This window comes from Cucumis melo, chromosome 8 (genome assembly GCF_025177605.1).
Source record: "Cucumis melo cultivar AY chromosome 8, USDA_Cmelo_AY_1.0, whole genome shotgun sequence".
Taxonomy (NCBI): Eukaryota; Viridiplantae; Streptophyta; class Magnoliopsida; order Cucurbitales; family Cucurbitaceae; genus Cucumis; species Cucumis melo.
Window position 1 is genome coordinate 30,627,370 of NC_066864.1, and position 25,780 is coordinate 30,653,149.

Here is a 25,780-nt window from a genome sequence, read left to right on the forward strand (position 1 = left end):
CAAAAATCAAGATTTAGTTTGGGTAACCATTTGATCTTTTTGTTTTTAAGTTTTTTTTTTTTTAAATTAAGCTTATATATATTACTTCTATCATCAATAGTTTGTTTTTGTTATCTATATTTTATAAATATTTTAAAATTAAAAAGTAAAAAAATTAATTCTCTTTTTAGAAACTAGCTAAAAATATCAAATACTTAACCTAAGAAATATGAAAATAAGAAATTGTGAAAAGGGTAATACTTATATGCATCAATCTTCTCATCACTCTTATAAAAATATATATATATTTTACAATATAACTAAAAACAACTTTTTACGTGGCAAATTGAATAATTCAATAAAATATAAAACCCTAAATATATTTAAGTATTTTTCTTACAAAAAATAAACACAAATTTTAAATAACAAAACTAAATAATAAAACAATTAGTAGTTAAATTTATATAATAATTAAACAAGTAGTAAATAATTATCAAACAACCCCTCAAGATTATTAGACATGGTCTAAGTAATTTAATAAATGGGATATATATATATATATATATATATATATATATATATGACAATTTTCTTTTAATAAAGAAAATAACAAAGAGTAACAGGAAAGAGGTATTAAAACCTGGGTATGGGCTTCGGCGGATTGGGCTGGTCGACGTTGGTGGATTGGGCTGGTTGGGCGTATATGGATTGGGCTGGTCGGGCGTCGGCGGAACACTGGGCTGGTCGACCGTCGACGGAAGACTGGGCTTGGCGTTGGTGGAACAATCGAAACACTCGGACGTCGGCGGCTTGGCGTCCGCGGAAGAATGGGATTTTTACAGGTCGCGCGTCGGGCGGCTTCGTCTGCAAAAGAATCGGAAGCCTAGTCTCCTCGTCACCGGCTGTGGAAGAATGAAGCTTGTAGTCGTGGTCGACCGTTGGCGGAAGAATGGGAAGACTAGGTCTCGTGTGGGGTTGTGAATGGAGAGAAAAATTAGGGATTTGATGTGTGTTTTTTTTAATAAAATTGAGTTTTTTTATTTTAATAAATTATATTAAAAAATCCTATACCTTTTTATGACACCAAATAACTGTCTCGGAAAACAATATCCGAAAACAAACGTTTTTTCCCACCAAAAAAGTGCATTTTCACATATTATGACAATAGTTTCTCCTCTCCTCTCAAATTTTTTTCTTTAGAAATGTCATGGAAAGTCACTTTTCTTGTAGTGGTGGTCAAATACAATAAGAGAACAACAAGGCTAGGTTAACTGTCATCTAATATGATGTACTTTGTGGGATCCTAAAGGTAGAAAGTCAATTCTAAATATCATCAAGAAACAAGAAATCACTCACATTGTCGTGAAACTAAACTAAATGCATTTGATCATGGACGAGGCCTATTCTAAGGAGCATGCTAAATTGAACAACGTTCATTACCAATTGAAAAAATGAACCAATGAGCTCAAACTATCTTTAAAGCAAAGAATAGGCCTCCAACACCAAAACAAGTATGTAGTTCAAGCCCTAACCACTCAAATACTTCAACCACACAAAACTATACACATTTACTCAATAAATCCACAAAGACACATATTGGAACATAGCAAGCCACATAACTTTGTAATAACAATATTACAAAAATGAACGTGATAGAACACCTAAATCACATTTACATATATAAAAAAACAAACATTTGTCCAATTAACATTGACCCCTCGACACTATCTCTAAAGAAACAAGTGAAATTAATGATCACAATCATGATTAGTAGTAGTCAAACATATCAAAGAAAAAAAAAGCCCAATAGACAAGAAAGCTTTGCAAAAAAAAAAAAAAAAAAACGAACAAGTTGTAACTAACCAACACAAAACAATGCCTGATAGATTGGTCCTTGCATTGCTAGTAAGTATCTCAAACAAAGGAAAAGAATCAACATATGAAAGCTTTCCAAATTTAAGAAGGAGGCTAGACTCTTTAACCTCATCAAGAAACAGTGCTAACACAAAATGTCAAGCTCTCGTTAACAAGTGCAAATAACTTATTAGACATTCCCAAAACAATTCACACCACACACACAAAAAAAAAAAAAAAAGCTTGAGAATTGAAGTATTTGACATTAAAGATCACAAAATCATCGACAAAACATAAACGAGGGCCAAATATGATCACAACCATTAAGAAAACAAAAGAAGGGTTGAAAAATTCAAGACTTCACTTTTGCAACAATCACATATAAATGTAATGATAGTTGATCTTCTTCCCATACACCTCTCCTTACAAAAAAAAACATCCCTCAAACTTTATATGAAGGTTGCAATTTTTACTTTCTAAAAATGATTATTTCAAATATCACACCAAGAAATTGATACGAGTTTATAGGAAATTGCATTAAAATTATATTTAAATAAAATACAAAAACTTTGACAAAACTATTAAATAAAAGATTACACAACTATATCACATATAGTCGATGGGAAGTTATAATGTAGTTTTTATAATTGGATAAAATCTTATGGAATCAATGGAATAAATTATAAGTTTTATAAATCATTATAACTAAATTATAAGTTTGTAGAAAATTTGCAATCTAACCTATGTTTCTCCATTATTCGATAGGAAGATGCATATTATTTTTGGAAAAAATATGGACCAATAAAAGCCCAGCACGTAGACATATGAAAGTGAAATATCCCCGATTCTCATTCGGATACGAATTTACATTATTAGCCCTGCCATTCTCATCCACGATGTGAAATATCCGACGAAACCCAAAAAACGAATAGAAAAGCCGTGCCCCCTCTTTCACGCGGCAATTCCCCTTTGCAGCTTTCGTGGTTCGCAAGCAGCTCCGATTAGGTTTCCGGTCTCAAATCTGCTCATCCAATGGCCACGGTAGCACCCGCAGGACTCAATGACATTAGCAATAGCAAGAACCCGCTTGGAGAAAACCCTAGTCAAACCCTAGAACCGACGATTTCTTCATCTGCTCAGACTCCTGCCTCCGTTCCGCCTTCGTCAACTGATGGCGGGTCATCCAAGGAAGGGGATGAATCCAAATGCTCCGGTAAGCCGTCGGCTGGAGATGACGGTGCACCGGTTTCTGATGTTCAAAGGAAAATGCGCCGTGCTGAGCGTTTTGGGATTTCGGTGCAATTGTCTGAAGAAGAAAAGCGTAATTCTCGAGCGGAACGGTGAGTCTTTCTTGGTTATCGGTCCATTTCTTGGTTATCGGTCTACGCTGCATGTATCTGCTCGTTCTTATTTTGCTGCGTATTTGAATCTATTTCTCTTGGGGGATCAAGGGGTTCTGCACGGTTATCTTCCTGTGATTGCATTGAAACTATATGTGTTTATCTCTTTTCACGGACAAATATAGTGATAACTAGTCACTGCCACTGGTTCAAATATTACATTACTATCTTGCAAACTGCCGAGTAGGGATTTTAACGATCCCAAAAAAATTCTTGCACCTCCCGTCATATGTTGGGTCGATGGTTTGCTTGTGCAGCTACGAGGTGATTTGGATCTTGTAGATTATGATCTTCTGGAGCATATCATACATGTATCTTTAGTTTGTCTGATGTTTCGGTTTTAATGCCCAAGCTAATTGTTTGCTTATATTCGGGCAATGGTTTGAAGTTCTTATCGGAGTGGTATTGGTGTTCTCTGTCATCTCGTTTCAATAATTATAATATTCACCCTTTTCTTTATTTTCCAAGTTATGCTGAGAGCCATATTTCTTTTTTATTTTTCCTTCAAATATCTTTACTGTTGATTCTTGGGGATGATTGCAGGTTTGGTATGGGTACCACAACTAATGGATTGGGAGCATCTAACAAGACAGAGGAGGTGAAGAGAAAGGCTAGAGCTGAGAGGTACTTTGGTTTTCATTATGTATCGATGGCTCACCCTGTCAATGGAATTGTATTTATAGTCTTTTACTCGGTTAACTTTTCTTTAAAACTCTTGCCCCCTTATTTTTGGTCTTTTAGATTTGGGCTTTCTGCATCTGTGACTACTGATGACGAGGCAAAGAAGAAAGCACGTCTTGCTAGGTTTTCATCAACATCAAAGCCAGACCCCCAGGAGGAAGAAAAAAGGAAAGCAAGAGCAATCAGGTAGTGGGCTTGGTTTTTTCTTTCACTGGTTGTGGCTAATTGAAATTGTTTCCAGTTCTATCATCTGTGGTTCATAGAGATCTTGTATGGAGTCCATGAACATTAAAATGCTATCTAACATATTGTTTGTTTTTCCCTTTATTTTCTGCGTGAAGATTTTCTAATCCAACACCAAACTCTGTTACACAAGTGGATGGGAAAGGAAACGTTGAGACGGTAATGTTATGCTATTGTTTTAAGTTGATTTTGCCATCATGTAAGATTTAGGAAACAGTAGTGTGTTACTAGTTTCCAATGCTCTTGTTCCCACTGATGATTTCTATTATTTGTAATCAGATTGCAGATGTTGCTGGCAAGTCTGGAGGTGGTGCCTGAAAAAAACATTCCCTTTTGATGGCAAGATAGCTTTTGCTTGTAAATTTTTTTTTTGTGGTTCGTGTTTCTATCTCCTTTTTTTATTTTTTATTTTATAATTTCATTTTAAAGTCCGATTGGCATTCCGTCTTCAGATTTATGTCTTATCCAAATTTATATTGTTTCTTGTTATACCTGTGTTATTGAGTCTGATGATTGACTTATTTCTCTGGCAGGTCTAGTATCCTGGCTAGGATTCCCTGTAATGGCTTCCATACCCTTGTGCATTCCTTTATAATGTTATCTAGTTCAAAAGTCTTCCATTCCGGGGGCAGATTTCATACTGCGAGGTGCTGTACTGTGTGCTGAAGTGAGACAGGTTCCCTAGATTCAGTTGTCAGGATAATAACGCTCTGGTTAGGTGTTATGTAGTAGCAAATACCTCCTTAGGTCAAACCTATCTTACCAGTTTTTTAAAGAATATCAGAAATTTCTGAAGTTTTTAGCCCTCCAATGTTCTGATTATCATCTTCAGTTTATAACTCCCTTGTGATGACAAGTTGGATGTTCATGATATCATTTGAACGGCAGTGTTAAGTTTTCATGTGCATTGGGTACCAGCTGATTCTGACCGGTTGAAATTTATTAACTTGTCAAATTGACCTTTAGGATTAGAAGTAAACATATCTTGCTTTTCTTTTAGTTAAATATCATTAGGTTTTTCGTTTCTAACTATAATTTAGTTTGGATTTTTATGTTTGTTTCTTTTGAATGATAGGTTTTTACTTTGCTGACGGTAATAGTGTAAGACTAATGGCAAACTCTCAATATCAGTAAACTTGCATGTATATCTTTTGCCTTTATTATCCAATCACTTGCGTTTAAGGTTTGGTCTCTTTATATGATGCGAGCACGTCTCATCTAATGGCATCACTCATATTACTTATCATGGGAATGACTACTACACTCTTTAGATGCCTAGTTTTACTTTAACCTGCAGAATACTTCGATAAGAATGGCCATGTGTTGAATGTTATTTAGAACTGCCGTTCAAAATGTCATCATGAAATAATAATTCCAACTTGTGTGAGAATAAACTGAAGATAAGTCTTGGAAGGGGAAGAAATTATCAATTCCGTTGGTAAGTGGGTGTGTGGGAGAAGCTGAAATCTCTCTTCTAACTTGGGAGATCTCTGATATTCTTGTTTGGTAATATAGGATAGGGTGTCTTTGGAGGTATTTGTTGATATCTTAAAAGTCTGTATCGAGGTCTGTAGCCGAGAATGGATCATACTCGAAAAGTAGGTTTCTCGTTAAGTTTTTGTTGTTTCTTTCTTCTTTTCCTTTTATCTTTATTTGCTTGGCTACTTAGCAGCTACATGTATTTAGTTTCCTTTGGATTTTTGGTTGGATGTAATGGTATGGAAGGACCGCAACATTTATCGAGGGAATCAATATTTTGATCAAAATTTCTTTTGCTTCATGCACACACACACACCTCTTGCTCCTTGCAAACGATTACCAGAATAAAGTAACAATCGTAATACCAATGAGATTTATGGCTTGTTCTTGGATGAATCTATTTGCTGCATTTTTAAGAATCTCATTCTGTAGTTGGTTATGTTCTTGGGCCTGGTGCTTTAGCTTTGCAGAGGAGAACATCTATCTGGTATGTTTGTGTTTTTAGCTTCTCTATTATATAACTTTTACTGTTATATGATTTCATGTATAATTAATCCTTGGGATTATTGAGTTTTAGTTCATTGATATACTAGACCTAACATTGTTAATTTTTAGGGTTCCATTAGGAATACAGTTCAAGTTCATATCTAATTTATAGCTTTTATAATATTTAAATTGGTTTGACTAGACATCTTCTAGATACAAAATTGAAAGTTGAGGAGCTATTAAACACAATACTGAAAGTTTATGAACCCCACTTGTCAAAGTTCGCTGACCAAATGGACACAACCCTCAAAGTTGTGACCAAACTTATTAGTGTCAGTATTTTCTTGCCTCTGGCTGTTGGTTCTGAAGTTAATAGACAGGCTAAATAAATATGATTTGTCATTGTACTTCTTACTCGATCAGCTCTTTGGAAATTCTGAATGTTGTAGCTCTTTGGAAAGAACTCTACAATGCTGAAAAAAAATCATACATCTTGTCATTACTGTGAACCTTTAACTTTTAAAAGATCAAATTTAGTCACTTTTTAAGCGCATTATATGTTTAATACCTATCTGCTATCATAGCAGGCAGGTTGTTGTCTTGGTAAAACTTGTTTGCACAATGAATTTTCATATACTAATGATTTTTTTTTCAGCATTGTAGAGTTCTTTCTTATGGGTAGGTGAATATAGACAGTGGCATTTTCAAGTTTGGGATGAAAACAGGCAGCACCTAATTATGTAGGACACTACACCATTATTTTTAAATTTTGTGGACAAGGTTATAGGTTAATAGTTGTAGGTCTTTTTATAAACTTGTTCTTTTACTCAAATACACAGTGATCTTGCTCTCCACTTTGTTTTTATTTTCTTTGCCATTTTTTTTCTCGCCATTTCCTCTCCACTCCTTACCTCACTTGCCCACTGGTATGATTAATACAAAAAATTACTTACAATAAAACAAAAGAAAGAAAAAAAAGATGAACGGTGCAAAATTCTCCATGAGATCTTCAGAATGTTTATAGGGATCCTGTGTTGGTTTTTGTTGAGAAAGGGAAAGAGAATGTGACAAAAATGTAACTTCTTTAAACAATTGTTTTTCGAAAAACTTATTTTTATTTAAACTTTTGGATAAAAACAGTTTAAAATATAATTGATATGTATTTTGAGTGGTTGTCAAAAACTCTTATTTTAAAAAAATGATTTTTTTTCCTGGAATTAAGCACTTGTACATTCCAATCACACCTTGAGCTTGAGGTTGAGGGCAGAAAATTTATTTTCTTGACGAAGGGTAGGAAATCTTGCTTGTGCTTCTAGGTTTTGTCTTGCTCTTGCTAGTGCTTGTGTTCTTTGTATTCATAAGTTTTACCTCATCTATTTTCTCAACAGTTTGCTTCAGATAAATTTTTTTATTTTTATTAGTATTACAGGTGTGTACTTTACGTATGTATTGTATATGTGTGTATATATATGTATGTAATAAACTCTTAATTTTTTTGCCTAGTGAATATTTGAAATCGTTAGATTACTGATTATAATATCCTCCCTTTTCTAGGTAGAAACCACTTGTGTAAGGTTTTCCGACTTGAAGAACTTGGTTTCTTATTTTAGGGTTCTAAATTTGGTTTCAAACTCGTTCCAACATTTTCTCTAGGTTTACCGACTTGAAGAACTTGGTTTCTTGTTTTATAATTTTCTGTTTATGGGGTTAAGACTGGAAACACATTATGCAATTTGGAATTGAGGACTGAAATCTGAAGATAGGAAGAAAAGAGAGGTGAAATTGGCCTGTAAAGGTAATTTCATATTAATGATAGTCAACAAAAGGTTATTCGATCTTAGGACCCATTCCAATTGGTTGAGTTATTATAATCCGATCAATGTTTAGAGTACCAAATATAATAATAATGGTGTACATAACTATTTTACCTTACAATTAAGTATTATAAATATTATCTAAAAAATTTCACTGTTATAGCTCGTTGCTATATACCTACAAATTGATTCGGTAAAGAGAATTTGCAGGGATTGAGTTTCTCACGTCAATTTATTTTTTTCTTTTAGTTCTTGTACTTATTTTCTGCTCATTGCCCTTCACCCAAGGAAAAAAAGAACAGAAAAAAAAGGCAACGAACCTCTGTGATTGTCACGGATTTAAATGTTGCTGATACCATGGCACATTGGGTTAATAAATTCACGAGCCATTTTTGCCGTACCTTCTAATTGTTTTGTCATGTCGTATCTAATTTCACTCCTTTTTTTTTCACCAAGATTTTGGACGTGGTCCTTATCTAGGAGACGTTTAGGATAAGAAATTAGTTACTATAGTTAGAAGTATATTTTGGTTATAATGGTTAATGTTAAGAATATAAATTATTTTAGTTTGAGGCAATAAATTAGTTATTATAGTTGTAGGTATATTTGAGTTATAATAATTTGAGTTTAAACTTAGAGTATATATTATTAATTTGGGTTATGATAGTATATGTTTGAGAATATTAAATAATATTTACGGTAGGAAGAGATCATTATAGTTTAAGGATAGTTCTTGTCTTAAAGGTTTTTAAATTTTAGAATGTCGTAAGTTTTTTAATGTAGTTCTTAAAATTTAAAAGCTACTACTTTTGCAAAATTTGAAATTTAAAAGGATCCAATTGAAAGAAAGTTAAAGGATCCAATTTCTGAAATTGATATTCGACCATAAAATTTGAACATTTTAGAAAATCTAAAGATCAAATAAAGTTTATGTCAAAATCCAGAAACCTAGAATGTATTTTTATGTAAAAGCAAAAAAAAAAAAAAAAAAAAAAAAAAAAAAAAGGAAATTCTAACTTGAGGAGAGAATGAAAAGAAAATCGATTTAACCTCTAACAAAATCAATTTTGTGTATTGGATGAAAGGGAAAGTCTTATGCTAGTCGAAAGCTTTATTTGGTATATTAGTCACATCTCTCTCGTGATTAAAATAGCAATCAAAACAATTATTATTATTTTAGTAAAAACTAAAATCAAATGCACAAAATCTCTTAAAATATACAAACAATGGCTAATTAAACATATGCCGAGTAATTCGTCATTCATCAATTTCACTAAAATTTCAATCTCTTTATGATTAAGGTATACATATTTGACTAGATGTCAAGTGAGAGCTCGAACCTCATACATTAAAATTTATAGTATAATTAAAATGAGTCATTTCTTTATCTTTTGAGTTCTGCATTAAACTTTTGTTTTCGAATTATTGGTATTCTATCCAATTCTAAGATTCAATTGAATGCAAATGAAATTTTGTGATAAATTTATTTTTCAAACCTTTATGATGAAATTTGGAATCTTCAGGTTTAGTAAAGGTTACCTTAAGACCATTTGTCCCATTCTTGAGGCTTCCTTTTATTAAATGAAGAAAAAAATTAAAATGAAAAATGTTAACCAAACATTCAAATTATTATATATTTATATATAGTATAATGTTACTGCTTGAAATATTAATATCTTTATTTCTTTTATTTTTATTTTTTCGAGAAAAGTTAAAATAGTATAATTTACATACTCAATATGGCTTTCATGTGATTTCTTCTCTCAAATGAGCTTTGGACATTTCCTCTTATGTGCTTCAGAGCATCATGAACTTCTGTTGCCCTCTCATGGATTTCCTTCATCTTCATCGCTCCGGTCTCTGAATTCGCCATCGGCGCTGCTCCGGGGACTGATTCTGCCAAGTTATCTATGTAATGTTTTCTCTCCTTTACTTCTACTGAAAAACTTCAAACAATTAACGAAACAATGGTATTCGCGATTAGGCCCGAGATTAGGTTAATTCATGCGTAATGTGTAAAACTTTGCGAGTTTGGGAGGGAATTTTAGTACCTTTGATCTTTTGTATGAGGGATTTCAGAGGTATGCCGCGGATCGATGTAGAAATTGTTCGGAGATTCGGAGTTGGGAATTGAATTGAGTCGATCCGGTGTATTTCGATTAGGTTTTTTCTCATCGTGCTGTTTGGATGTGGTAATATTGAGAATTTTCTGGCATTGGTTTTCCGGAATTGTTGAAACGAGTTTCTCTGATTTTAATTCTTGGCTTTCTGTTTCCTTTGAGGGTGAGGAATTTGTGGAAATTTCTGATGCAGTTGAGGTTACTGATGTTGAAGCATTGTTGAGGGATTCAAGCTTCTTTATCAAGAGTTCAAGCCTCTTCTCAGCTTTGTTTCTTAGCTCTGTTTCCTTTCTAATCTGATTCTCCAACTTTAACAGCTTCACAACACAAAAACTTTTGAGAAAACTACACGATTGGAAAAATGTAGAAGCAAAAACAAGTATACGATTCAGTGTGTTGAAGAAAATGCCCATTTCCACGAGATCTAGACATTACCTTTTCCCCCATAAGCTCTGCCTCTTCTTTGGCTGATCTTGAAGCCTGTCTTTCTGCAAGCAATCTTCCTCTTAAGCACTCTAAAGTTTTCAAACCCTTTTCAACGTCCATTTTATTTCCACTGCAAGTGAATCCATTTCACTGTCAAAGATTCTAAACCCACAAAAAGAAAGGTAGAGATCAGAAAGAGAGAACCCACCTCCATTGTATATCTTCCTTGCAAGTAGCCATCATTTTCTTTGCTACTCAGTACTGCAGCAATCTGCTATATCTACCATTAGAGCAAGTTGTAAGCTTAAAATGAGTGAAATTGCTATAAGAAATGAAATAATCTGGGGAGAGAAGGGATTTAAGAAATTTGAATTACTTGTCTCGATCTTGGAGTGGAGATTCGGTGTTGGTTGAGAAACAAAGATGTTGTAGTCAGTGTCAGAGAACCCAAAGCCTTGGCCTCTTTCTTATAATAAACCAAAACCTCTGGCTTTGTGACAGTTGTTCATCCTTTCCAATTCCTAGAATTTAAGCCCTTTGTTTATTATTGTGCACTTTAAAAGCCCATGCAATTCTTGTCCAAACCCATAAATTTTACTAAACATGACATTGAAATTTGTTTGCTTTTTGAAAAGAAAAGCTTTGGTGGTTGAAGTAAAACAAATTTTCTAAAATAATCAAAACTTTGTGTTACTGTTTGCACAAACTTTATGGGTTTCTTGCGAAGCTAAAAACTTCACATAAACCATGATTATTTAATCAAACCCATGTTTGATATGATGAAATTTGTTAATGTTGGAGGTGATATTTCTCTTTTTCATAACTAGTCATATTAATATAATATTTAGTTTGATTCTCTGATATTAAAAAATGAGGTTCAAAATCACTTGGTTACTAAAATTTCATGGGAACGACAGCTTAGTTGGGAATCTTTATTTGCAATGATTTAGTTGGTATACTTTTAATTTTGTAACAATTTAATCTTTAAATTTTATCGCGTAACAATTTAGTTTTTATACTTTAATTTGTAACAATTTAGTCCTATCGTAAAACTTATGCATGAAAATTTAATGTAATTTTTTTTTGTCTAAATAAACTAACTAACTAGAGACTTAAAAACTATTTTTAAGATACAAAATCTATATCATAAATTGATAAAATTTTACATTAATTTTTTATAAATATTATTAATTGGAGGTAAAATTATTACAAATTTAAAAACTCACTCCAAAATTGATACAATTGTAACACACCAAAGTTCAGAGATATTAAATGGTTATTTTATAAAGATTTAGGACCACAAGTAATTTTAAATCAGGACTTAGGAATCAAAATTATTTTTAAACCTTAACACAGTAATAATAAAAAGAAAAAAAGTGAAAAGAAAACTCTGCCTGTCGGTTTATGTCACGTGAGGTCTCTGAATTTGTATCCTTCCCTCAATTTACATTTATTCCTATGTCTATTAAATATCTTACAAATTCAAATTTCAAATTTAGGGGATGTTTGAACTCTAGACACTGTTTCTTTAAATTTCTTTATTTCCTTTTTCTTTTTCCTTTTCTTTTTGTTTCTTAGAAAAAGTGTCCAGTTGACTGTCTTTCAGAACTTGTTTCCTCTTGTTCTTCCTTTGCTATCATCTCCTTCAAAGAAAAAAAAAAAACAAGTTTTCTATTATCTTTACAAAATTATGAATTTATGACAAACTACAAGTAATTTAACAGGAAATTATTTTAAAACGTAAGTAACAAAATATGATTGTCTACAAATAATAATTTATCTTAATTTATGATGATCGGTATTTTGTTATATTTGAAAATAACCATAATTCCATCGTTTCTTTAATTAAAAAATCAATAAGTTGATGTCTCACTGTCTTGTTTATTTAAGTACGTTGGAATGGAAAAAATTAATAAGATTTTAACTTATTTTGGATAAAAAAAACTATATGAGTCGTAGGATTCTATGTCCTTAAATTTTATACAGATAGATAAACGTACGTAGATATACTTTATGAATTATTAGAAAAAACCCTATACTTTAAATGATGTTATTTTGGAAAATGTACACTGAAAATAACTAAATAAAAAAAAAAGTGGGAATGGTATTGCTTTTGAACTTTGAAGGCATGCCTTTGGTAGGGCATTGTAGCAATAATCATCCTCAATTATGTGAACTTCAAAAAAATGCAACACTTGAACATTATTGATTATAGTCATTATCATTTTTCACTTTCCCAAAATGCCTTGCATTGCACTATACGACTCCACTTTTAGAGTCCTTTCCTTTAAGAAATGGACTCATATAGATGATTTCTAATAACCAACAACCAAATTAAATTAGTGTTCAATTCTTTTTAAGGCTTCATTTCTTTCATATATATTGTATTTGGTCTTTGTATTGAGAAAATGTTTTATTTTAGCCTTCATTTTTCTATAAAAAAGATCTAAGTTCTAGTATTTCTATTGCTGGATTTAATAAAAATCTTTAAATAATTCTTTTTCTGACTTGATATGGTACTCAATTTAGACAATTTACTATACAATTTCACACATGTAAAAATAGCTTGACAATTGAAGCTCAATTTAAATGATGAATGCCTAAATGACATTCATGTCCTGTTCAAAATTTTAAATAGAAAGATAAAATATGTATTGTTTGAGGTTCAACATTCTTTGTCTAATGTCTTTTTCTGATTAAACATGATATTTGTGCCTGGTTTCTTTATTTGGTTTTATTCAAAAAAAAAAAAAAAGAGTCTACTTACCACAACTACTAATCTTAAGTCAAATATAAAACAACTCAATCAAGATATTTAAATAAGAATTGAGATAACATAAGAAAATATAAAAAAGAAATGATTGCTAGTGTGTAATTTGTAAACAATAGTAAGCTACACTTTATTTTCCGTGATGACTTTTTAAGATATGAAATGTGAGAAAGGGAATGAGAGAAAGTCCGAACAATTGTAAAATGTTTCTTTGGAAGTTGGTTATGAAACCTCTAGAACAAGTCATTTCATTTTTAATATAATAATAATATTTTCAATTATAAGGATATTCTTGTCCCAACCGAAACATTAATCTTGGGATGCATTTTATTATGTTCACAAAAATTCGAGAAAAGTTCCTTTGGAAGTTGGTTGTGAAACCTCTAGAACAAGTCATTTTATTTTTAATATAATAATAATATTTTCAATTATGAGGATATTCTTATCACAACCAAAACATTAATCTTGGGATGCATTTTACCATGTTCACAAAAACACGAGACTAATCTCTAATACACTAAATTATATTATATCAAATGATCGATTTTGATCACGATTATCCGAGAAAAACAAAAATGTAATTCTTTTAAAATTGCTTTTGAAATATAAATCCTCGCGTTAAATGCTAAACTGAGTCGTTCTTATCATTTTAGTATACTTTCCCTCCGTAAAATACCATTGAGGTTTAACGGCGGCTATGAAATACTGATATTACATTATGAAAAGAATGGCGTATAAAAAATCTTGAAATTTATGTAAAAATCCATTCTTTCTTTGCAGAAGACAATGACGAGGAGAAGACTTCGAGCAACTGATGACCGTCAATGAACCCTAATAATTATCACAGGTGTGTTTTAGCGGATTCATCTTGCCAATTGAACTCATAACCTAATTTATACTCGTCTTAATTTTAGCAAAGAAATAAAATTGTCACCTGGAAATCGAAACAGTCGATATAATTAATCGAGGGTTTTGACCTAGAAAAGTTCCTGATTTGGAATAAAGAGATCTCTCGTTCAATCAGCAGCGTAAATGAAGCTGTAGTTTAGTTTGAGTTCCCATTGTTAGGAAGGGCGTTCTTTGCCTCGTATTTCTTGCAAATGATTCTTAGAAGCATTGATGCTGGTTTGAATCTTTTTCATTGGAGTTCATAATTAATTGTATGGAAGGTGGAAATGAATAGGAAATTTAAGACTCAAGTGTCGATTCCGAACCCTTCTGTTTGTGTGTTTTTAAAATTTGAAGTCGATTCTGTTTTTGAAACTTGATGAATGTCCTACGAGATACTTCTTTTGGACCCAAGAAGCCGGCTGATATCCGTCCATTTAGAACCTAATAGATTGCGGGCTATGTACCATTCTATTGAATATCTTTTGTATATAGAGAAAGCACGAACACAATTCTTTTTCCATCTTATTTGATTAACAAGATATGTTAGCTTTATGTTACTTTTAGTCAGAGAAACTAATTTGCTTAGTTGTTTTTTATTTAAATCCGTCTTTGAGCGACTTTGACGTATTGTATATAATAAAGAAACATAAATTTTATATGCATTAATCTTGATATATGTCGTAATTGTATACATATAGTATGTAGGTAAGCATGTATAACTCAAGATGCGAATGAAACATCGGTCATGAAGGTGATAAAACTTCCTAGTGAATTTTGATTTTACCTGGGCTGTAACCTTTGGTTTTTGTTTATTATTTCTCATGTATTATACAGTTTCTGTTACTTCTATTACATAATACTTGGGTTGGAGCTTAGGTTGATCTATTGAGGTGGAATTATTTTGGATTAGGAGTACTAATCCACGACAACTAAAGTACGATTTTCCAATTCATTATTGAATCTACAATCAGAAAATGGTCTTAAATAGACAAACTGATAAAAACATTTCTGAGGAGAGTCATGATTTTTCATTTTTTGTTTTGTTCTTTTTTTTCCCCTCTGCCTCATTTGTGTTGGTTTCGTGTTCTATTCTAACATTCTTGTCCAATCAACGATGTACAAGTTATTGTTTGTATACTATTTTTAGCAACCTGAAATTGTTCAAACTTTATCATAGGACTGTCTGTTTGGTGAAAGCTGAAGATTAAGGCTGTTTAAATGGAGATACCCAGAAAAGAACATGATTTTGAACCTTCATTTTCGAGTGTTTATGAACTACCAGGAGAGCCTGCTATAGTAATTAATGGGGTGCCTGATATACCCGCTTGTGACAATGCTCTTGCCCTTTGTAATTCTCTAGATGATGAAAAATTACATGGAAGTACAGGTTTTGGTGAGTGGTTAGAAGGGAGAGTGGTAAACAAATTGTTTGGTGATCGGTATTACTATGGTGTCATAATCGAGTTCGACAAAGTTACAGGATGGTATAGAGTAGAGTATGAAGATGGAGATTTCGAAGATCTCGATTGGCATGGACTCGAACAAGTGCTTTTGCCTATGGACATTACGATTCCATTAAAAGCCTTAGCATTGAAGACTTTGAAGAGAAGCAGGAAGGCACAGAAGAACAGGAAAAACAAGACGGGAAACAGACGAGGCGATCCCAAAGAAATGGAAGGCAGGAGGAAGAAGAGTGTGGAAAGTAAAGTTGTACTACCAACAGAACATGCAGCTTAAGTTCTATTGTTTCTTTTTTGGCACATAAGGTTATGGCCAAGCAAAATTAGCTGCTGCCATTGATTGGGATTATGGGGTTTATGAAGAAATTTAGTTTATATTGGTTAGTGAAAGGGTGGAAGAGTGTTCTTTCACTCTTTTTCTGCAGGTAGTTCTGATGGGAAATCTTGTTTGTACCGTTTCTTAATATTTTAAATCAAATCTTATTAGATTTAGGAGTGGACAAAAAGTCAAATACTTTCTTGCACAATTGTCTCATAAATTCGTCCAATTTATTACCAATTCACTACACCAATTTTGATGCTCAAACGTATTACTTAAAAGAGAGATCCAAAGTTTCTCTTTTACCATTCATTAAGGTGGTTTTTTGTGTGTGTTTGTTTAATACTAATCACAATGTTGGGGGATATTCCAATTTAGTTCATTGATTAGGCTAAATTTCATTATTTTCAAAATTGGTTTGGCTGAAAATTAAAACTTGAAAGGTGCGGTGGTTACTTGGAAAAAATTCAATTCGAAATGTTGCAGGTCACTTGGAGTTGAGGGACTTTCATGTATTCTTCACTCCATGAGGTCTTATATCAATTAAGATATTTGATCTTACTTACCTATTCAAAATTATTCCTTTAGGCCTTATCTGGACAATGAGAAATTTTTGTCACACTGTCCATTGTTCGTCAAGATTTTGATTAATCTTTGTAAGAATAATTTTAAAACATTTACGAAAGATCGCAAGCTACTAATACAGAATTGCTTGTGGTCCATCAAGATTTTGATAAATCTTTCCTTAATAACAGTTTTGAAATATTTACAAGAGATTAATTACTAATATACACATCATAGTATCAAATTTCATCATTGACATGAAAGGTAGAAATATCATGGAAAAATTCATGAAGCATAAGAATTAAATAACAAAATAACACTAATATAAATAATAAAAATCCTAAACTTGTTTTAAAAATATAGAATGTTTGCTTTTTATTTGATTTTAAAATTTTATAAAAATATCTATGGAGATCGAAATTTTACATATATTTTTATAAAACTAATGATACACATCAAGATCCCTTGTACGAGAAGAAAGCTGTCATGTTTATGTTTGACATTTTGGACGTGTAATTCGGTTGACTGCTTACAGCCTCATCCGTACAAGTTTCACCTATGCCTTGTAATGAGAGCTTGTCTTCTTCATATGCTCTTCGCGATATCTCAATCTTCTGCACGATATAGACATGGCTTCAACGTCGTACCCTCCGTTAGGTTTTTCTCTAACTTCAAATCCAATACCCATCCTACCACGAACTTACCAAAGCCTCTGAGACTTTTGGACCTCATTTCTCCGACGGGAGATGTCTCCTATGAAAGTCGCCAAACCCATCTTCGCCTCATTCAGGACTTTTTACAAACAGATCCGGATCAATGCCGATCTCAAACCCTTTCCGTTGGATTTGATTCTCGTTCAGTTGGTTTATCCAAGGATTCATCCTTTGTTCTTGATCAAGAATGTGAATCTGGTCATTGGGATGTTCAGTCGTTCGCAGGTAGATTTAAATTTAGTGCGAACGATATATCCAGTGTTTTGAGTTTGTGTAATTCTCAACGCAATCTTCGTGGTGGACTTCAGTATCATTCTGTGGCGATACGAACTGGGTTTATTGCTAATGTGTATGTAGGAAGTTCGCTGGTGAGTTTGTACGGGAAATGTGGGGAGTTGAGTAATGCATATCAGATGTTTGATGAAATGCCTGTGAGAAATGTTGTGTCATGGACAGCCATTATTGCTGGGTTTGCTGTAGAATGGCAAGTTAATATGTGCTTGGAGCTTTTCGAAGAGATGAAAAGAATGGCATTGCAACCCAATGAGTTCACATTTGTCACAATATTGACTGCTTGCACCGGTAGTGGAGCCCTTGGAGTAGGAAGAAGCCTCCATTGTCAAACATTCAAAATGGGCTTTCATTCTTATCTCCATATTGCAAATGCTTTGATCTCAATGTACTGTAAATGTGGAGCTCTTAACTTTGCATTATACATATTTGAAGCCATGGAAGTCAAAGACACTGTTTCATGGAATTCCATGATCGCAGGTTATGCCCAACATGGACTTTCTCATAGAGCCATTGATCTTTTTAAAGCAATGAGAAAGCAGAAGCAAGTGGAAGCCGATGCCATCACTTTCCTTGGTGTTCTGTCCTCATGTAGACATGCAGGGTTTGTGGAAGAGGGAAGACACTACTTCAATCTTATGGTGGAGCTCGGTTTGAAACCGGAATTGGACCATTATTCATGTGTTATTGATCTGCTTGGTCGAGCTGGGCTACTAAAAGAGGCTCAAAACTTCATTGAGAAGATGCCCATGTCTCCCAATTCAATTATTTGGGGATCACTTCTTTCTGCTTGCAGGCTTCATGGGAATGTCTGGATAGGATTGAAGGCTGCGGAAAGTAGATTGTTACTGCAACCTGATTGCGCTTCAACGCATTTGCAATTAACGAAACTGTATGCAAAAGCAGGGTACTTGGATGATGCTGCAAGATTGAGGAAGATTATGAAAGACAAAGGGCTGAAGACTGCTCCTGGATATAGTTGGATTGAGATTCAAAATAAGGTTTATAGATTCAAAGCAGAAGATAAGTCAAACCCTTTAATGGTTGAGATTTTTGGTCTTATGGATTGCATGGTGAATCACATGAGATTCGTAGGTTTTGATCACGAATTGGAGGATGAAGTTGACGATGTTTTGCTAGCAACATCCTGAAAGTTGATAATTGTTTGTTTTCTTTCTTCCAAAGATAACTTGAAATGTGAGGTTGATCATGCCTGGGACGTTATTTATGTAACATATAAACTAATCTTTTCGATACATGAATGTTATTTTTTAAAAAATCTTGGCTAATCATTAGACTTGTAAACTTTGGTTAAATAAGAAGTTTAGGTTTATGTCGAAAATCCCTACACTATTATGAGTGAAATAAATTTCCTCTAACTTTAAGTTTGTCAAGGATTGTAAATTTTTGGACTTTAATAAGTGTAGAATAGGCTATTATATATGCAATTATATGTTTAGTAGATCATTGAATATTTTGATATAGTTCGATTATATATATATATATATACACCGTGTTCACAAATTTGCAATATAAAACATTAAAAGGATTAAAAATATATTAGCTTGGTAATTCAAATTCCATTTGATGTTTACATATTCCTCCGATGGGTAGAAAATCTAGATTTTAAGATTTTTTTAAAAAATAATCCTATTTAAATAATTATGGTTAAAAATAGAGTTGTTGTAAAATAGAAAAATGATTGTGACGTTGTGTACCGATACACATTAAATTAAGTCATGAGCTTCTTGTTTTATCGAACTTAAATTTTTGGTAGCTTGTAATTAGCTAAGTCAATCATTTCATTTTTTAATTTTTATATATTTTTAAATATACATTCAACTAATTTAAATTCATATTCTTGAAAGAAAATATTTTCATCTAATTTAAATACTAAATTATAAAATAAATTGTAAGATAAGGAACATGTTACAAATATACAATTTTTATTTTTACTTCATTTCTAATTTATAAACTTTATCATTTTTTCTTTTACGATAATATGTTTTTAAGAAATCTATCATTGTTTTAAGTCGTCAAATTATAAGTTTTTTTTGAAAAAATATTATAGGATTTCTTTTAATAGGAATTCTTTTTTCTTTTAAAAAGAATTTTGAACTATTTATAAAATTCGAGATTAAAACTATAACTTTTGAAATAAGTTGTACATTTTTTAAAACAAATAATATAATTTTGGTTTTTTTTTAATAATAGTTAAATTAATGTATCTAACTTTAATTTTTAAAATAATAATAATAAATGTTGTAGAGGGTATCCACTACACGACGTTCAAAATAATACAAGTTTGTGTGGTTTGAGGTTGGAAAGCTTATTAATATGATTATTTATCAAACTTACTCATAATGAAAATTGGTGTAATAAAATTTCATTTCTTAATAGGCTGCACAAATGTGGTTGGATTATATCATAATGTATTTACCTAAAACTATGCATCCAGTCAAATTATAATTTCAGTTACAGTTAACCAAAATCATAAGGTACACGATAACAATAAATGTGTAAAAATTCACCGTTCTTCTCTAAAAAAAAGTCCTAATGATGATAACCATAACTCAAACTCAAACTATTAGTAAATATAAGAGCACAACACAATTTTCGAACACAATCAAATTAATCACCCACACTCATCAATGGAACTATAGCTTTTGTTCATAAATTCGAACCTAACCCCATATCTTAATAAGAAGGTATAACACAAGTAAACAACATCTTGTTGCAAGGACCTACTTTTTAAATTACCAATTATTCATTCTACTTTTTAAATTACCAATTATTCATTCCCTCTAGAATGAGGTAAACATGACTTTAATACTGATGCATTTCTTACTGTTGTCAAAGAAAATTCAAAATTCTTTCTTTTTTACCCATGGCAATACCTTCAATCTTCCGAACATTAAGAAGTGTTTAGGACAAGGAATGAAAAAGTAATAAGGAGCTATAAAGTCTAGGGAGTGGTAAACTTCTTAGTCTACAATGAGGAGAATTCACAACTCATACTTCCAACTCCATAGGCCAACGATCAAAAACTTGAATGTGTTAGTAAGGAAGAAAACACAATTTAGTATAACTAGAAGCTTGGACAACCTTATATTATTCATATAAATTCAATATTCAAAGTTCAGAAACCCCTACCTTACAAAAGCAGATTCTTTAGCACAAACAAACTGCTAATAAGTGAAGAATGAAAGATTTCAGGTCACTTTGAATGTGGATAACCTACTGGAGACTTGAGATACGAAGATGCAAATCATAACTTATAAGACCTACTGCAAAAATCTCAGCCACTGAGCCAACAAAAAAAAAAAAGTCAGGATATGATAAGAGTTGCTAGTTATTGGAGAACTTGCATAGAAATTTGGTTGTTCAGACAAAAGCCTCTGTTCTTTGTGAGAAATGCATGCATTGCTTGTATTGGTGAAAGGAACTGCACCGTTGCCATTTTTGTGGGCTCTGAAAAGGATCCCCTGCAATGGTGTATCAAATTAGAAGTGTTCATTAAAACCGACCAAATTTAACTGAATCCAAAACGAACCAACTGGTTAGGTTCGGCTTGAAATTATAAGGAATCCGAATTTTTGGTTCAGTTAGGTTTTGAAAACCAGATCCAAAACAGACCAACTGTTTAGGTTATATATATATATATATATAATGGAACCAAACCAAACCACGCATCACCCAAAATTCATACAAATAATACTACATTAGTCATGATTTTGTTTTATAAATAATTTGTTTTCTTTATAAGAAACAATTTGATTGATGCATGGAACAAACTTACAAACGAAAGGAGCAATAAACTTATATCCACAAGGAGATACAATAAACCTCTCCAATTCGAGAAAAGATTAGCAAAGCTAGTAGTAAAAGAGGTGAATATTTACACTAAGTAATAGCAAGGTAATACTAACTCTAAAATTCGTCACAAATAATTAATCTCTACCTGTAAATGTTGATTGAGCTTGCATCATAGTCACAGCCAGATAAGAAGCGCTCCACATCTTCTACCAATGCATTTCGAGGTATTCCTTGCAGAAAGACCTATAAATGCAAAAAAGATTGAATCTCACAGAAACAACTTGAGAATAAACCCAAGGTTTAAATTTAATATGAGATACTAATTAACTGCAGTCTGCACAATAAGCTGCATATGATTTTATGAACAAAAAACCTAAAGCTAGGAAGATTGCCATTTGCCAATCCCCAATCTGGAAGCATCAAGTATCAATTGAAAATCTAATCACGTCAGTGCATTATTGTCCTCACAGATGAACTTATTATGAAAAACCCAAACCTTAGTAGTTGAGGTAGATCCCGACCACATGGAACTTAGCAAACTCTCTTCTAAAGAGCTTAACATGAAAAATTAGTTTCTCTATAAACAATTTTAGATGGAGAGTGTAAGAAACGAGCCATTAAAATTAATCATCATGCACTAGAAGAACAGCGAACATAATGATATGTATGATTGATCCTTGAAACCATGTCACTCGATCACATGATATTAGATAAACAAAACTAAAGTAGAATGGGTTGCTTTCTGATAAAACGAAATCAAAGTTGCCAAAGGCAAAAACAAGAATATGATTGAAAAAAGAGATTTCTCAATTGATAATAAGAGTTCATAAGTTCAACAAAAAAGATTGACATTACAGTTTTTCCATTGTAAGGTGAAAGCAGCTCCCACTGTGAACGATCAGCCTGAAATTTAGAATAAAAGTTATGGATTTTTAAAATTTTAAAAACATAATTATAAAAAATGAATAATTAGGCATCCATCAAAAAGTCACCCGCTCCAATCTGTGCAAGAAACCTTTTCTTGCAATCGCTTGAAAAGCATGTTGATAGGCCTGCTGGGAGGGGAACTGGATCATCCTGATTACAACATTCATAAATAATTAATGAAAACCAACCTCAAACACCAATCTTATTCAATGATATATTCACGAACAACGCACTTGATTGAACATATATTCAATAGATTAATATATAAGCTAATATCCAGGGTTAAGAGTTGCATTTGTGTTAAAATGATCGAAGGAACAAAAGGGCAATTAGATACTCTTCGATCGTTTTAGTTCTCAAGTTTCCATGACGCAGTAGAAATAGAACCATAACAACTGCATAAAAAATAATCCAAAAGAAGAATATTACATAGAGACTGGGAAGAAATTTCGACTGTATTCAAATTTGATATCATCCAAACTCAAATTACATCCTTCAAGCAAAATGAGCACATCCGTTTTTAGAGTACTCCGTGAGAAACCGAACAATTTTCCATACATAAAACCTGAGAAGAGTATCACAAAAACCACATTATGCATTGCACCACATAAAATCAGCGAGAAATTAATTACCAAAAAAAAAATACACCGAAAGGATTTAGTTTAGCAGAGCCAAAGATACAAACCCTAACTAACTCGTTTCAAACAATCAGCCAAAAAATTATACCCCGCCACCATCTATAAACCCTAAACCTCTCCCAAGATATTACACACGAGAAAAGGACATCGTGCAGATGCTGCGACGACGTAGGAGCGAGGTTCATACCATCTGTATTTGATTTATCGGAAAAACGATTGGGGGAGGACTCAGGTGGGGGTTGTTCCCGTTCCGTGGAGAAGAATCTTGGAGATTGGCGGAAAAACAGAGGAAGTTCATGATTTGACGTCGCCGGTCGAGAAATGAAATTTGATCCAAGAGCCTTACGGAGGAGACTGAGGTTCGACATTTTTCGCGAAGAAGGAGACGAGTTGAAAGGTTGAAGAAGAGTTTATGGGTCGGTTCGCTGAGAGGGTAGTGTTCACTGTTCACCGTGCCAAGTTCGAACACAAATTAAGGACATGAGTTGGTTTATTTGAATATTTACTGAGTTAAAAAACAACCTAATACATATATTTGAATATTTACATGTTTCCTAATATATATATATTTTTAAAAACCATAAAACTCATCTTACTTATCTACTAAAAATTAGTTAATAATAAACGGTTGTTAATTAGTTTATAAATATGTAACGGTCCAACTCCTTATACTAAGTCAAAGTCATTACTAAATGTAAATGACAGAAACAAAGTTATAAAGTTTTGCTAAAACGGACAAACCTCAAAATTTCATTTATTTAAAAACCAAATCAGGGTAATGTGCGAAATGTAAACAAATATTCAAATCCTACTCGGGCCCTATCTACTTTTAAAGAAACGAAATAATAAATAAAGAATAATGAAAATTCAAATACTAAAAGTTTAAACTGAGCTATAAAGCGGAAGCAGAGATCCCTATGGCTTGCCACGATCACTTCTGGTCGCTCGCCAGCTTGCCCTTGCCCTTACCTCTACCTCTACCTACAAAACATGAAATGAGAAGAGTGAGTATAAAATACTCAGTAAGGGACCCGCTACTAGTCCCACTAGGTGTCTGTTAACTTCCTATTAGAGTCCTGAAAATGGTACCTAAGAACTGGTACGTTCCCGAACACGTGCAACATGTGATCCCGTAGGAACAAAATTTGGTCTTCGGTGACCCAAAGAAACACCTAGGACAATCTAGTCTGTAGCGTACCCGGAGGAAGCGCTAAGATAATCGGGCTGCGAGGATCCCGTCGAATCGATCGAATCATCTCTGTATCAATGCTAGACTGGCGGTCCCGTCGGACTACACAGTCCTAAATAGGTGGTGATCCCGAAGAACACCCAAGCAGCTACGACTCTAATAGGGTAAGCTAACATGCACCTTAACCACATCATACATATAGTATAGCATCATCACGTAATCATATCACGGCTAATCATCATATCACATCTCATCACAATGTCCAAACATAAAGTCATAACAAGCCACGTCATCACATTATACCATGCCATCATATCAAATCACATCATCAGTCACCTCATACCCTCATCAATTGACATATCGTTATACAGTCTAGTCCTCAACGTGCATAACTAGGAATGCATGTGGTCTCATGATTCTAGTCGTAGAGCTAGTAGTAGAAATCTCTTACCTAGAGATTTGCTCAACGAGTCCTAACAGCAAGAAAGCGCGCTTTCTAAGCCGCGTGGTCCTAAATGGTTAGAAAGCACCAGTCTTCATAACTTGAGCATTAAATGACCAAGGACGCAAGAATTCAGTTAGAATACTCACCCGAGGTCGTGGTTACAACGAGGTGGTCCTTAACTGGAGAAGTCTTTCACTCTACAATTCACTTGGTCCAAGCTACCTTTTTAAGAGAAATAAATCAGTCTAAACCAATTAATTTATTTAGTTTCAAAAATCTTAAGTCCTTGCTGGGTGTGCCCCAATCCTAATCAACTTACCAAAATAGGTGCAAGGACCGGAGCAGGCTGACGACTTAAAGACAAGCGAATCGGCTCGGCTAGAAAGCAGGAATCGGCTCGGGTTGCGGCAGGAGTCAGCTCGGGTTGCGGCAGAAGTCGGCTCGGCTTGCGGCAGAAGGCGCGGCTCGACAGGGTGCTCACAGCTCACGCGGGCGTGCGGACGTGCGGCTCACGTTGGCGATGCAGGTGCGGCACACGTGCGGCTCGACGCGGAGAGGAGCGGCTCGGGTCGCAGAGAAGAGACGCGGGTCGGGCACGGGTGAGCGACTCGGGTTGTGGAGAAGAGACGCGGTGCGACTGGGCTTCGCGGAGAAGAGACGCGGCGCGACTGGGCTTCGCGGGCTTCGACGACCGGCGCGCGGCGTGTAATGGCTTGGCTGATCGAGCGGCTGGCGACACGGCTGATCTCGTGGCGGCGGCTGGTGGAGGAAATCGGGCTGGCGGCTGGAGAGACGCGGTTCGACTTCCGATCCGCGAACAGCGACGGCTAGAGGCGCGGGTTCGACGAACGACCCGCTCGGGACGGTCGGTTGGGTAGGCGACGGACGCTCTACGGAAGGCTTAGGCAGACGGCTGCGCTCAAGACGACGGCGCGGCGACCAGCGACGAGGGGAAAGGGTGGCGGCGGCGATTTAGGGCTAGGATTTTTTTTTCCTTCTTGGTGAAGATGATGGTGGTGCATTAATTGCACATCCCAATGCCCAATTTAAATAAAATAAGTCCTTTTATTTTATTTTATTTGGCTTTATTTTATTACTTTATTCTCTTTCCCCAAAATCTTCACACCCTCTCTCTTTATTTAAAATCACCAAATCTCCTTTATTTTCAAACCAATAATTCTACCAAATTCGTTTTCCAATTTAAATAATTATTAACCTCAACTTAATTAATTACGCAAATAAAAAATATCACTAGTGAAATTTCCTCAAGTAAAT

General features: G+C 33.7%; 5 protein-coding genes across 9 annotated transcripts; 3 read left to right on the forward strand and 2 right to left on the reverse strand.

The window, feature by feature from the left end:
* Positions 1-2,681: 2,681 nt before the first annotated feature.
* On the forward strand, positions 2,682-5,923 carry LOC103489757 (protein MODIFIER OF SNC1 11). 3 transcript variants are annotated; one of them, XR_007823271.1, is made up of 6 exons: positions 2,682-3,173; positions 3,777-3,857; positions 3,975-4,100; positions 4,256-4,316; positions 4,437-4,529; positions 4,691-5,923. XR_007823271.1 is itself a non-coding variant. In XM_051089265.1 (5 exons), exons 1-5 carry the CDS (start codon positions 2,866-2,868, stop codon positions 4,473-4,475), a joined length of 615 nt encoding a protein of 204 aa, XP_050945222.1. In that variant the 5' UTR covers positions 2,743-2,865; the 3' UTR covers positions 4,476-4,536. The 3 variants fall into 3 exon arrangements, 1 of the variants encoding a protein (XP_050945222.1); XR_007823270.1 differs by having other exon boundaries at positions 2,717-3,173; positions 4,437-4,532; XM_051089265.1 differs by lacking the exon at positions 4,691-5,923 and having other exon boundaries at positions 2,743-3,173; positions 4,437-4,536.
* A 3,671-nt stretch (positions 5,924-9,594) lies between these two features.
* Positions 9,595-11,159, reverse strand: LOC103489769 (uncharacterized). 2 transcript variants are annotated; one of them, XM_008449079.3, is made up of 5 exons: positions 10,859-11,091; positions 10,691-10,762; positions 10,492-10,612; positions 9,988-10,373; positions 9,595-9,882 (listed from the first exon to the last, which is right to left on the reverse strand). In XM_008449079.3, exons 2-5 carry the CDS (start codon positions 10,723-10,725, stop codon positions 9,663-9,665), a joined length of 762 nt encoding a protein of 253 aa, XP_008447301.1. In that variant the 5' UTR covers positions 10,726-10,762; positions 10,859-11,091; the 3' UTR covers positions 9,595-9,662. The 2 variants fall into 2 exon arrangements, with proteins under 2 accessions (XP_008447301.1, XP_016900817.1); XM_017045328.2 differs by having other exon boundaries at positions 10,691-11,159.
* LOC103489761 (dirigent protein 17-like) lies at positions 9,699-16,189 on the forward strand. 2 transcript variants are annotated; one of them, XM_008449073.3, is made up of 3 exons: positions 9,699-9,848; positions 14,033-14,099; positions 15,321-16,189. In XM_008449073.3, the coding sequence occupies exon 3, from the start codon at positions 15,362-15,364 to the stop codon at positions 15,878-15,880; it is 519 nt and encodes a 172-aa protein (XP_008447295.1). In that variant the 5' UTR covers positions 9,699-9,848; positions 14,033-14,099; positions 15,321-15,361; the 3' UTR covers positions 15,881-16,189. The 2 variants fall into 2 exon arrangements, with proteins under 2 accessions (XP_008447295.1, XP_016900820.1); XM_017045331.2 differs by having other exon boundaries at positions 14,036-14,099.
* Positions 16,190-16,944: 755 nt separating this feature from the next.
* On the forward strand, positions 16,945-18,779 carry LOC103489779 (pentatricopeptide repeat-containing protein At2g37320). Its single transcript, XM_008449087.3, has one exon. The coding sequence runs from the start codon at positions 17,055-17,057 to the stop codon at positions 18,639-18,641; it is 1,587 nt and encodes a 528-aa protein (XP_008447309.2). The 5' UTR covers positions 16,945-17,054; the 3' UTR covers positions 18,642-18,779.
* Positions 18,780-20,568: 1,789 nt separating this feature from the next.
* Positions 20,569-23,358, reverse strand: LOC103489786 (uncharacterized). Its single transcript, XM_008449096.3, has 6 exons — positions 23,059-23,358; positions 22,663-22,798; positions 22,299-22,383; positions 22,162-22,209; positions 21,452-21,549; positions 20,569-20,975 (listed from the first exon to the last, which is right to left on the reverse strand). The coding sequence occupies exons 1-6, from the start codon at positions 23,237-23,239 to the stop codon at positions 20,843-20,845; spliced, it is 681 nt and encodes a 226-aa protein (XP_008447318.2). The 5' UTR covers positions 23,240-23,358; the 3' UTR covers positions 20,569-20,842.
* Between the last annotated feature and the right edge of the window lie 2,422 nt (positions 23,359-25,780).

What these genes read in the sequence shown, in the direction of transcription:
- LOC103489757 (XM_051089265.1), top strand. Translation starts at nt 2,866, where the DNA reads ATGGCCACGGTAGCACCCGCAGGACTCAATGACATTAGCAATAGCAAG. An exon ending in CGTAATTCTCGAGCGGAACG is followed by an intron (nt 3,174 to 3,776) that starts GTGAGTCTTTCT and finishes GGATGATTGCAG; the next exon opens with GTTTGGTATGGGTACCACAA. An exon ending in AGGAAAGCAAGAGCAATCAG is followed by an intron (nt 4,101 to 4,255) that starts GTAGTGGGCTTG and finishes TTCTGCGTGAAG; the next exon opens with ATTTTCTAATCCAACACCAA.
- LOC103489769 (XM_017045328.2), bottom strand. Translation starts at nt 10,725, where the DNA reads ATGATGGCTACTTGCAAGGAAGATATACAATGGAG. An exon ending in CAGAGCTTATGGGGGAAAAG is followed by an intron (nt 10,374 to 10,491) that starts GTAATGTCTAGA and finishes TGTGTTGTGAAG; the next exon opens with CTGTTAAAGTTGGAGAATCA. An exon ending in CCTCATACAAAAGATCAAAG is followed by an intron (nt 9,883 to 9,987) that starts GTACTAAAATTC and finishes AATTGTTTGAAG; the next exon opens with TTTTTCAGTAGAAGTAAAGG.
- LOC103489761 (XM_008449073.3), top strand. Translation starts at nt 15,362, where the DNA reads ATGGAGATACCCAGAAAAGAACATGATTTTGAACCTTCATTTTCGAGT.
- LOC103489779 (XM_008449087.3), top strand. Translation starts at nt 17,055, where the DNA reads ATGAGAGCTTGTCTTCTTCATATGCTCTTCGCGATATCTCAATCTTCT.
- LOC103489786 (XM_008449096.3), bottom strand. Translation starts at nt 23,239, where the DNA reads ATGTCGAACCTCAGTCTCCTCCGTAAGGCTCTTGGATCAAATTTCATT. An exon ending in CGATAAATCAAATACAGATG is followed by an intron (nt 22,799 to 23,058) that starts GTATGAACCTCG and finishes TACTCTTCTCAG; the next exon opens with GTTTTATGTATGGAAAATTG. An exon ending in AATTTCTTCCCAGTCTCTAT is followed by an intron (nt 22,384 to 22,662) that starts GTAATATTCTTC and finishes TGTTGTAATCAG; the next exon opens with GATGATCCAGTTCCCCTCCC.